The following is a 13,227-nucleotide window of genomic DNA, read 5'->3' as shown; positions in this document are numbered from 1 at the left end:
GTAGCCAAGGTAGAATAAAATAACTAGTTCTGAACTACATGCATTAACCAGCCACCTTTTAATCAAGCAAGCCAATCCCGCAAAGGAATAACATCTTCCCTGTGTGCCATAAAGATGTTCGAAAACCATGTTTTCTGAAATGGGATCTTCTAGTGATCAACAACAGCGTGAGGAGCTTCTTGCCTATTGTTTGCTAATGTGGAATCACTGTGGATATCTGTTGTGGATATCTAAGAGCTAGCCTACGCTTCCTGTACAGAATAAAAATACTTCTTCTGCATAAGGTAAGGACTATGTAAGTAGTAGATGTTCAGTGTGGAAGCTGGTGCTGGCAGACCACTGTAGTATGTTTTCAGTAAAAGTGGAAAATGTACCTTAGACAAATAGGAGGTAATACAAGAGCACGTGTGGTGGTATTTCTGTATTTACTTATGTAACTGAGCTGTGGGAAGCAGGACAGACGATATAGCCAAGACACTCTTGTTAGTAACTCAAAGAGGGAAAAGACTCCTGATTATAAACTAATTTAAGTTTTCTGAACAGTGTTCACATGCAGATAATAGTATCACCTGAGGGCCCTTACAGCCTGTTATCCTAAAATCCTCCACTAGATGAGAAGGGAGACCAGAACACTGTGCTTCAGAAACCCCACTGCATTCTCATTAGCAGAAGACTGCAATAATAGTCACACTGGGATATTCTGGGGGCTATGAGCTGACAGAAGTATCTAATTATCAAGGAATATTGAACATGCAGATCAAACAAATAAACTGCAAGTCTAATTCTACAGTGACACCCAAGTTATAAATGTTTTTTCTGACAGAAAAAGTTCTGCATTGCTTTTTAGTTCTCACTTTAGTTTTTCCCATTATCTTACTAAATATTATTTTTCCGAAAAAAAAAAAGTGTTAAAACCAAGAGCTATAAAAAAGATCAAAACTGAAAGAACTTTCTAAATAGCATACAGAATTTTCATGAAAATATAAACAGTTAAGTCATTAGATAATAAATGCAAAATGGTTTCTTACATTGATCTCCAGTCAAAGAACCCATACACAGTCTGAAACAAGGGCCCACTATTTCTTCAGACACATATCAACACAATGCAAGCAATACCATGTAATTAACACTGTGCTAATCTGTTATGCATAAATCGAGTACTGCAGCTGATACATATGAATAGAGAATAGGGTACAATACCTGTCCAAAGTTAATAACACAGTTTCGTTCATTTCAGGTACATCATCAGCTTTAATGGTGATGTTAATTGTGGTATCACTTTGTCCAGATAAGAAAACCACGGAGCCGTTAAAAGGACTTATATCATCCTGTGTTACCGCCTTTTGATTGGGACCAGAGGGTTTCAAACTCCAGAACACAGTTGCTTGACCATCAGTCCCATCTCGATGCAATGCAATGGAAACCTGTGAAACACATTAATTTGTTGTGACTTGCAAAAGTAGATGCAAAACCGATTACTCCCTTGCAAATTACTATTTGAATAAATAATAATAAAAACAAAAGTTTGGCCAGTTCTAATTTGAGAATGGGAAATGATCTATCTTATTCAGGATTTGTCTCAGTCCTACTTTACATGACTATGCTCGCAATTGGTGAGAGAGACTAACTGCAGTATCTTTTGCTCTGTGTGAGCATCAAGGGCTAACTGGTTTTAGATACTTACACAGAAAGCAAAGACCAATCTCAGTTCTCTGGAAATCAGTAACAGATTATTTCAGAGCATTTTTTTTTTTTTTTAAAGAAGAGAATATTTAGGATAAGACAGAACTTACAGGAAGGCTTTTCCTCACATTAATTGTCAAATGCTACACTGAATACAGCAAACTCCACCTTCTCCAAATAAGTTTTCCATAGCAAAAGACAATATAAAAAGGCTTACTTACCAGCGTAGCAGGGGAATCTTCTGGTTCAGAAAGAATAATCGGTAGATTGCTAATAAAGCCTATTTCTCCATTTGCAATATCTGGAGTAATCCTCAAAGAAATATTTCGAATTTCGCCTAATCTAGGACTCACAGATGGGACTAGAGGAATTCTATTCACCAGTTCAACTCCTTCCAGCTGTAGGAAAAAGTAAAAGAAAAGTGAGAAATAAGAAGCCTCAGCACCAAGTCAGAACAGTTCTGACATTTCAGAGTAATTTTCATATAAAGGAAGTATACATCTCCAGAGCAAATTCTTCCTACTGATAGCACTGCTGTTATAAAAATTTGTAAGTAGACATGTCAAAGAAATTAAGTGGATATTGTTGAGCTGTCAGCAGAATGGTACACCTCCCAGACAAATCATGTTAGTGTATGTAATTAAACACAGATCAAGCCAGAGAGAGAGACTCTGTTCCAGATCAGCTGATACATTACTAGAGCTATTAACAACAGTCATTGATGAGCAGCATAGGCAATTGTCTAACATCATTTTTTGTGGCTTGCATTGATAAAAATCTAGGGAAATCACTGAAGTCATAATAATTTACAGCCCTTGATCAAACAGCCAAATAATAATCCACTTTTCTTTCCTCTCCACAAAATTTTAAGGAATTCTCTATCTAAGAACTACCAGAGCCACATTAAGAATTTAAATTCAGTACAGTATTTCAAAACTGTATTTTACTTGTCACTGCATTTCTGATAGATTATAGATACTAAGAGGAAATAGATTTTTTTTCATCCTTTTCTTTAAAAGGGAAGCATCACTCGCTAAGCCCAGCACCAGTAGTGACACACCAAGGAAAGCAGAACTTGCCTGTTTAATTATTTCCTTTAAATATTATTTATTCCATGTGATTCTGTCTACATGCATCATTACAATAAATGTTTCCATAACAGATTTGCATATATTTCTGTGAACATTTCACTGGGGCATAAACTCCCACTGACATTTTTTCTTGGAGTTATCAGGTGTTATCATAGAGTAAAGCTTTATTTTTTGGGGATAAAATAGTGGCCTTTCTTAAATTCATATAGTAATCATGGTTCACCATTTCAAAAGATGATTTTTAAAGTCTTACAGTTCTTGAAACCAAACTCTATAAATATGTGGGCTGTATCATATTTTGTTCCACAACTGCTTGAGTAACACCCAGAAATATGCATGAACATTTATCTGATGATAGATGGAAATGTTTTACAAATACTGTATTTAGTAACTGATTCTCAACCATTCCAACTTGTTATCAAAAGTCTGAAGAACAGATGATGGCACTGTTTGTTTCTCCTCTTTTCTGAGCTTTCTCCTAGCATAGGCCCCGATTCTGCAATTAACAGGATGAAAGTGCACCATTGTGCGGTTATTAGCTCAGTAAACTTTCTGAAATACTACACAGCCAAAACAATTTGCTCTATTTAAAGTGTATGCTGTATTTGGATCCTGTATGGTACCTTTGGAATAAAGTAATAATCAATAAAGAACAGAGATTTTACTCTTTCTGCAATGTTTCCTTTAGTACCTTTTAAAGGAAACCAGTACAAAGAGAAAAAAATATATAGTTATTTGAACAATAACAATTAGTTTATGAGCTTAATTTTCAGAGTTAATCTTCCTAGCTATACCAAAAACCGCATCTCTGATTACAGCACGTTATTTAATTGAAGGTGTCACTAAGGAATATATCTCACATTAACATTATCTCCTGTACCTTTATTCATCCTACAGTTTCATTTGCTTCTCTGCTGATTCCTGAGTCAATTCTTTATTTTGCCTAAGTACAACTCATTCTAAACATGTTCACTGAGATTATCATTTATTCACGATGCAGAAGGATTGTCACAGTGATAAATAGTGGTGTTTTCCTTCTCTATGAGTTTCTAAATTAATTATTTGAGCTGGAAAGCTCCTCTGATTTAATTTCTTCAAACAAAGATTTTATTTATAGTTCATGGAGAAAGTACAGAAAAAAAAAAAAACAGATTGGAATCTACAGTTTGAAAATCCAGGCAAAGTGCTTGGAATGACTGAACATTCTGAAATATTTATCAGATGTGTGTCTTGACTACAGTCAAAGGACAAAAAAAAAAAAAAAAAAAAAAAAACATTGAATACATGGAATTAGACATTTAAGAATTTTGTGGATCTCTCAAACCTCTTGCAATCATAAAACATACTAACGTGTTCTAGTATTTCAGAAGGCAATTCCTAATCTAACTGTGAATGCCATAAATAAATAAATAAATAAAATTGCATATTAGATAAACAATATAATTCTGGCAAAACTTTTTGTTCTCATTATTCCTCCTGTAAGAGAATGTAGGGAGAAGGATGTGGAGGGAGGAAATCTTTCAAAGGTCTTAGAAGTGATTACAACGTCTTTGGTAGACTATAAGGAAAATATAAAACCTGGCAAATTTGAAATTCATGGATATAACATCAACACCTTCAACGATGATAAAAGTTATCTTTTACAAATTGAGATAGAAAAAAAAAAAGGAAAGAAAAAAGTGAAGAAAACTATACAGGGAAAAAAAAAAGTAAGTTCTCCTAACAAATTTATATATAAATGCAATATAATATACATATAATATATAATGTATATTTGACCCTTTTTAATTTAGAATAGTTCAGCTGGAAGAGCAAAGATCACAGTATCACAGAATTGTAGGGGTTGGAAGGGACCTGGTCAGGCTGGAGAGTTGGGCAGGAAGAAACCAGATGAGGTTTAACAAGAGCAAGTGTAGAGTCCTGCATTTGGGAAGGAACAACCGCAAGTATCAGTACAGGCTGGGGGATGACCTGCTGGAGAAGGACCTGTATCAAGCCCAAGATACATTTACTTGCATGTCATTTCTGAAATTTTTCCTGCTTCAGTAATTTAATTTTAAGAACCTTATTTTTTTCACGTTCCAAGTCAGAGGCCAAGCAGAAACATGCTTCAAGGGGCAAGCAACAGACAACGCTGATCTCATTTTGATAAATTCCATGATTAGTACCTGAATCCTCTTTAGTTTTAAAATTTGTTTAATTACTAATGATTAGGGATAGAAAACTTTATAGCATAGTTATGAAAGATGTCTTTTTAAATAAGAAAATCTTTGCTTCAGAGCTAAGCACTTTTTTTTTTTTACAGGAATGGTCATTTAAATTACAGTCAAGGGGAAGGATCAATTATTGAATCATATTCCTCATATTAAATAAGCTAAAAAACAAAAACAAAAACAAAACAGCTGAGATACCTGTATGAGGAAATGAGCACCATTTTGAAGAAATGCATCTTTTCTTATTGGTATACTCAAAGTATGATGTGTTTTTCCTTCTGGAAACAGGAGGATGCTGTTTCTAGACATATTTAGAATGCCATCTTTTGCTCTCTCAGGATCCAGAGCTCCAGCTGGAATATACAGTGCAGTATAAACTAACTGCACATTTCCAACTGTTCCTTTCTCCCTTACAAAACTCAAGGATAAAAAGCGTCCTGTTGGATTACTTTCAATCTTCTGATTCTCCAAAGGATAAAACTTTATTACGCCATAAACATCATCGCTGTCCTGAATGTAAAACAAAAGCTGCAAAACAGAAAACAGCATCACTTACTCAATGCTACAATTAATATACACCACAGTTTTCACGTTTTCATGAAAGTATGTCCTGACTGTCATCATACATTTTTATCGTTAGTGAATTGGCACTCAAGAAAGAAATCAGATTGACAGCCCCAAAGTGTTGCTTGTGCACAAGCAGCACACCACTGATAGCAGCAACTTTCCTGCTATGCCTCATCTATGTCAGAATGAGCTTTGAATAACTGATTTTTGGTTCAGCAGCCAAAGTGAATAATTTGAATATATTTCAGACTGTGAAAAAATCATTTAATTCACCAAATTCATTCCAATCATATGTTCAAAAAGCAAAGTAGGGACCTGAGTCACAGAATTGTCAGTAATGCTAATTACCCCTTATTTAAAAGTTCAGAGGTTAGTCTTAATCACTAAGCCATCCTCTTGAAGCTGTTACTCTGTGTAAAACATTCCAGTACCTACAGCAAATAAGCAAGTGAAAATAAATGCTCAACCTTCTCTTAGCAAGCAACCAATCAAGATAGCAGTTATGCAATGATATTTATGATGGGAATATTCTAAGCTAAATGCTACTGCATTAAATAGGTCTGGCCTTATAAAATATGTTAAGCCAAAGACTTTGGATGTGGCTCTTTATACTGAGAATACATCAGCTTGCTTCACTTAAACTCAAGCACAACTACTTCAATTTAGCCAATCCACCAAAACTGGTGGATCCTAATCCTAATCCTACTCCCTAATTATTATCTATCACCTCCTCAAAACAAGTTCTGAAATCAAACTTACCTCAGATGGTTCGCTGACTTCTGCGCCTCCCTGTATTGTATGAGCTAAGAGCTTCAGAAGATAGGGCTCTGCTTCTTCTGGCATGTTATCATCAATAATGGTCAGTGAAAGTGTGACCAGCATCTGTCCTTGATCAAAATGTATCTCCCCGGTCTCTGGAACAAGGTCTGCAGTCACAGGTGACAGATCACTGCTATTTCGAGTTATGACCCAGGTCACAGAAACATTTCCATGTGTTCCACCATTTCTTACGATCGTGATCCCTTCAAACCTGTGGTTTTGAATGAAAATAAAAATCTGTAACATGCAATTATAATTAATATCGGTTTACTTAGCTATCTGTTCCCTGGAAGATTTATACTGACTTCAGTGGAATCGATATTAACTGCTGCTACTGACATTTGAGTCAGGACTTAAAATTTGTGAAATCATACCACAGAAGTAGACTTTTCTCAGGTTGCTTATTCATGAGATAATATACATAAAGACATGAGTAATATATCTAAAGACATTAGTTAAAATTTATTTTGTTTACAGTAAGAAAGATACTGAGAAGAGGAAAGTTGGCATGTTTATATTTTTTCTCAGGAAAGATGTTAAATTTCAGAAAACTTTTTCTCAACTAAATTTCTACACTGTTTTATGGACTATATCAAAATACAATTGTCAGGCATGAGTGTTTAAATAATGATTTTATTTAAAATAAAGTGACTCAACTATTTGCCTATGCACTGAAATATAATTTATCAATATTTGTGATTATGGAAATGTCACGTTTCCTGTATCTGTGTATAAGAAAGAAAAAAAAAAAAAGTGAATATTGAAGTGCTGGGCTCTACATACTAGAAATTGTTCATAAAATCATAGGTTGATACATTACCTCTTTCTCTGGGGATGAACCACCATCACTAGCTAGCAGTGGACATTTTTACTAAAACTGGCAATATTGTATAGATATTAGTTCTGCTTGTAAAGATTTGTGTGGAGATTTGTTTTTAATTTATCTGTAAAATTACATGTATTTAACTTTTTTGGAAGTCTATGGGTATTCAGTACTTCACAGAAGACACTCACCACCATTTTTTAACCAGAGACTGACTTTAAATACAGTATAGACAAAGATTTACTGGGAAAGGAAGCCTGAAATATATTTTCCACTTGTATGAATGGGTGTGTGGCCGCATCACAACTTCACTGATCCATCTTTTAGATTAAGGGTTTTTCAGTATTTTGATAATGTCATTAAATATTTACAGTTCTCATATATAGTTCATAAATATTAAAATACTTCTGCATAATTAGACATTTTCTCCCTTGAAAATTCTATATCGTTTATAATAATTACACAGTAGGTGATTTCTATATTAATTTTTCACTACTGATTTTATAATTACTGTCAGTGAAATCCTAAGGATGCTTTACAGTGCCAAACAAATCCCTTAACATGACGAGATACTGTTTGAAGATCTGTAGTACCTTGAAATTTGGTCTTCATCAATGATAACAGTTTGAGTAAACAGGATACTGTTGATTGAAAGCACTCCATAGGGTTTATCATTTGGTTGGATGGTGACGTGAACAACAGATGGATTAACCAAAACAGCATCTCCCTGTAACGTGTCCTTAAGGAGCATAATTTGGAAGGTCTCAGCAATTTCTGGTATGGCATCATCAAGGATCTTGAATTTCATATATACTTCATGAACTAGAGGTGTGAAGACAATAGTTGTATTTGGCTGAAGATCTAGGAAGTCTAAATTGAGCTGCGCGTGTGCTGTTGAATTCCCAGTTATGATGGTGTAACTGACGGAGACTTCACATTCATCAGGTCCAATTAATTTTCCACTGTCATCCTTACCACGAATCACTTGAATTGTGAGCATTTCGACTTCCTCAGGCACCATGTAAGTGCTCTGAGCAAATCGCACAGGGCTGTCATTTTTCTTAATATTAATCTGAACAGAATTCCTTGTGGTGTTGATTTCAGCCCCTCCCTCCACACTCCTGAGATGAACAACAAACAATTCATCATTTTCAGGTATCTGGAAAAATAATAGTAGCAACAGGGTGTAAGTCCCATTTCAAATATATGCAGAACACTTACTTAGAAATATGTTATGTATATTTAGCAATAAAGGGAAATAATACAAACATTACAACCCTTTTCACATTAAAATAAACAGGCAAAAAGAAACTCGCTTGCAACTTTGAAAATCCCTTCTCAAAATTGAATGTTTCCATTTTCTAAGACATACTTCTATGCTATGGAAATATGAAAAAGTGGGAAAAGACAAAAAAAAAAAAAGGGCAAACAAAAACTAGGCAAGAATCAGATGAAGCTCTATCTTTCCAACTAGAGAGTGTGAGGAGATCCTAACTCAACTTGTGGAAGTTGCTCTGCTTGGACACAAGTGTTCCTGACAGTTATTTAGTCTGACATCTTTATTTGCTGATGTTAACACCATTTTACATCTATGCATGCCTGAAAGAACAGAGGAACAACATATGAACACAACCTACCTTGGCCCTTTTGTTCCTATTCAACGGGAAAAAGAACAGTTCCTACTTTCAGACAGACTCACATTCCCAGCACAGCTTCAGTCACAGCTCTGAGAATGTGCTTGCTGATGCTTATCTATTAATTAGACTTTGGCATTTCTACATGTGGTTTGTTTAGAACTGCACTTTAGTTTTAGCTCTTTAGTCTCTAATAACTGATGCAGCAGACAAAAAAGAAGGGTTTATAAGCCTTGAATTGCAGAATTTAATATTTTTTACTTTATATTATTACATTTTATTCCCCAGTCTTGATAGGCTAAGTCTGTTGAACTGGAAAATATCATTATTTTATTAATACAGAGAGATTAGAAGGAAATATTTAAATATTACATAAGATCCTCACATCTCATTCTTGTTGTGGACTCTCAGAAAAAACAGTATTATTTGCTTCTGAGATAAATTCCACAACAAAATTGCTTATGTGTTACTAATGGCATTGCTTTGTTATAGGGCTGATGAATCCTTTCCATGTAGTTCTGTTTACTGAGCAAAAAAAGTTCAGAATTCCTTGTGGTCCAATATTTCTTCTCTTTTTACACATTTGTTAATTGGCCACCCTTAGATCCTGTTTCAGGGCACAAAGGGTATGCACGCCGCTGTCTTTGTAGCTGAGGCCAATTTTGTCCCTTGTTTGACTTGTGGCACTTAAACTTGCATAATATTATTGACTGATGCAGGTTGTTTGTTTTTTTTTCCAGCGTGAGATTTGCAAGCTCTCTGTCACCTCTCTCCTACACTACTATTTCCTATTTTATCTTATTAAAATTGATGTTAACTTACGCTTGTTTTAGTTCACTAGTTCATATACTGTCTTGCAGTACAAAAATACGCATTTGACAGTCAGAACGTACATGCCATTTTAGTTGCAGATAAAATCTTAGTATCCTACATAAATAAGGCATTGTGGAGCTTTCAATTACATCATGATTGACCAATAAATACATGAGTCAAACTTCGAATATAATAGTATAAATGATTTCCAGTGCTGCCTTGCCTCTTTAATTTTCTCTTAAAGTTGCAATTATACTTAAAAAGGAAACCTGCACAGGAAAAGTACTATAAATGCAGAGCTGTGGAAATCAGAACTGCAGTCCCCTACCTTCTGTAAGGCTGCACAATTCAGAAAAATACTTGTTTCATTGGTTTCCCTAACTCAGATCCTAAAAGCTCAAATTAAGTTCTGACAGTAGTGTTACTGGATTCTTGTGAACTCTATCATCATCATCATCAATAAAGGTTTTTGTGCAAAATTCATCTTTCACATACACTTGTGAAAGACTTTCAAAGAGTGGAAAGACGTTGACTAGACACACCAAATACAGATCAAACTTTTAGAAACAGAAGTTTGAGAGCATTTCTCAGAATAAAAATAAATAAAATCACATCCTCCCAAGAGAAAAGACCCTAATAATTTATTTCTGTGTGTAAGTCACTGAAATATTACATTGAATTGGAAAGAGATGTTTCTACACTTCAGCACCCCAGGTTGGCACAGCCTCTTAACACTAGAGTATCAGTAGAAATGTGGAAGGACATTTTTTATAACTAAGAGTAAAAAGGAAACAAGCTGCTTTACAGTTCTGTGCTCACTTCTGAGACACACACCTTTCACCATTATTGTTTTCTTATGAATTTCTTACTAAGTTGTTTTGCATCATATATACTTATTTTGATGTCTCAGTTTTCCCTCTTAAGCTTATTATAAAGGAAAAGAAAAACACAAAAGAAAAGTGCAGGTAAGAAAAAAGGAAAATCACAAGTTGCAAATTAGAAGAATGTTTTGTTTACTCTGAGATAAAAAGAAAGCCTCACAACCTATGAGTTATGTTGTGGTTTTTTTTTGTTTTGGTTTGGTTTTTTTGTGTGTGTGTTGTTTTTTTTTTTCAATTGGCCAATCTGAAAACAGAAAAATGTTAATTATCACCTAGTATTCATGCTTTCCACAAGACTGCATGTTTGTTTCAGGAATCTCATCTATTTTTAGGATTTTTTCAAATATGTTTCTACCCTGAAACATATTTGAAAAAAAAAAACCACAAACAAACAACGACAAAAAATATTTTTGAATCTGCCTTTTCCCTGTGAATCTTCAATGTGTAATATTCTTTCTTTAGTGACAAAGATAACATGTCTGCTCAGCCAGGATATGCACATAAACTAAAACTATTCACTGATGAGAATTAAAGAGGGAGCTTGGAAAGAGTAAAAATAATAGACCAGAGAGCCAAAATTTAACATCACTTCATCAAATAGAACTGCTTTTAACCTTATTTAAGCCAAGCCTTTTTGTAACTTATTACTCTAAGTCTTTCCAGAACTTCAGTTAACCTTCTACGTATCAAAGCCTAAGATGAAGTCAGCTTGTTCCTACCTGATCATCAAGCACTGTTAAATTATAAATCAGCTTTGATCTCCCAGGTGTGAATGTAATATTTCCCTTAGCTGGACTTAGGTCTTCTTCAGCTGGGTTTGGACCATCTTTTATCTGCAAAGAATTGATTTGTCTGATGAGAAGTCTATAAAGCAGGAATACAAATCCAGTGCAAGTACAATAACCAATATGCAGTGTGACTTGCATAACAAATGCAAGCCATCTCCAACTTACAACTTACATGAACATTCAGTTGTGAAAATCTGCTCTTTTCTGGCAGACAGTGTAAGTCAGAACAACCACTCTGAAGAAATCCCGTATTTCCAGAATAAGAGGAAGAAAACTACTTCCATATAGGCCTATGGGGACTCTTTAGTATATTCTGATGCATAACTGACTCTTTCATATTACAGAAAGGATATTCATGCAAATTCAGTTTGAATCAATAGTATTTCATAATAAATTCCAAGACAAAGTAATAGTACTTACTGGTTTTGTGTCCCTTCTATCTTAACTTGTGATATTAAAGATACTAAATTTAACAGTCAAACTCAAAATACTACAAAGCCTCTTAAAGGTCATATGGGATTTTTTGGTTTTAGAACATTTTGTAAATTATTTTTCAACATACATATATAATGATGTGAGACAGACCTAAGTAATTGTCCAGAGAGTAAGATTTACTGTACCTTAAAACAAACATATTTGCAAAAAATTGCACAGAGAATCATATTCAGTACTTTAACTATTCATGCTATATTTAGTATTAATAAAATCCAGTGCAAAGCTTTTCTGGTTTTGACAGGTCTAGACTAAAGCTTTGAGGTCTAGATTAAAGCCTTACCCTATAGGACCAGGCAACTAGTACAGAAATATCTATATGAAAGATTTTATATATAATTTTAAAGTAAATAATAGAGTCTGAGCTAGATAAGAAAAAGAAAGCAATGAAGTCAGTAATTGTATCACATTCAAATCACATATGTAAATAACAGGATAAGTATTCAACATGATTAATTATTTCAAAAGCTTCATTTGCAGGGGATTCAAGATAGAGATCAAGATACAGATGATTATAGATACAGAAATTCACCAAATCCTGAGCACTCACAGTTCAAAGTTGGGATAATCATTAAAGACTCACTTGAATATTTGTATGTAAAATAAATATTTTTTAAAAAAATTAAAAAAACTTAGATAAGACACTTCTTACATACTTAATATGCATTATTTTCTAGTAATACATACTGATGTTGCCTCACGTACCTTTCTAAATGACAGAATATACTCGGTTTTCTCTAGTACCTCTTAACGTTAAACAGTCAATTAAACAGTCAGATAATTACAGTATTTTCTATATGACGGTTAATATGAATCCCTTTTATGAAACAGATCTACCTAATGTAGATGTAGGTATTTTGTCCTTCTTCCCCTTTTGCAAACACTTCAATAAATTATGATTACAGCCTCTCAGTTTAATCCAACAGACTACTGTATGAAGTCTTTTGGATAAACTCACCTCAAAAGTTATGACGACCGTCCCATAGGTTCCCCTCTCTCTAATTAGAGTGAGCGGCACAAATTCATTTCTGCCCCTGGGCTCATTCACTGTGATTAAGGCAGACTAATGAGGAAGAAAAGGAACAGACAATCAGACACAGATCAAATATCACAGCAGAATGAAGAAACTGTTACCATAGAAATATCAAACTCCCACAGACAAGTTAATCCAATCCGCAAACCAGTCCACTGATGGCATACATTTCCTAGCAACCAATTAGTTCAGCTAATGAAAACCTTAAAAGATTTCAGATAAAAATGTATCACGTAATGCAATTTGTGTGTTTTTGTTGTTGTTGTTGTTTGTTTGTTTCTGTAAATGAACATAGTCAACATACACAAAGCACTGACATATCATCACTGGTATTTTTAGGAGCTCCTACACCCATTAAAAATAGGTTTTCACCATCATGAAGTCGTTTAT

The 13,227-nt window shown here is 34.3% G+C and overlaps 1 protein-coding gene across 1 annotated transcript; it reads right to left on the bottom strand.

Annotated features, from left to right (window-relative positions):
• Positions 1–618: 618 nt before the first annotated feature.
• On the bottom strand, positions 619–13,215 carry LOC310895896 (adhesion G-protein coupled receptor V1-like; the record flags this gene model as incomplete). The annotated part of the gene is made up of 6 exons (XM_083854279.1): positions 619–5,515; positions 6,314–6,584; positions 7,790–8,355; positions 11,244–11,357; positions 12,763–12,867; positions 13,210–13,215. The coding sequence occupies 6 exons, from the start codon at positions 13,213–13,215 to the stop codon at positions 5,135–5,137; spliced, it is 1,443 nt and encodes a 480-aa protein (XP_083710405.1). The 3' UTR covers positions 619–5,134.
• Between the last annotated feature and the right edge of the window lie 12 nt (positions 13,216–13,227).

Source organism: Anser anser, assembly GCF_964211835.1.
Source record: "Anser anser genome assembly, contig: HAP1_SCAFFOLD_225, whole genome shotgun sequence".
Taxonomy (NCBI): Eukaryota; Metazoa; Chordata; class Aves; order Anseriformes; family Anatidae; genus Anser; species Anser anser.
Note: the sequence above shows the minus strand (reverse complement) of the source record. Positions and strands in the feature narration are given on the sequence as shown.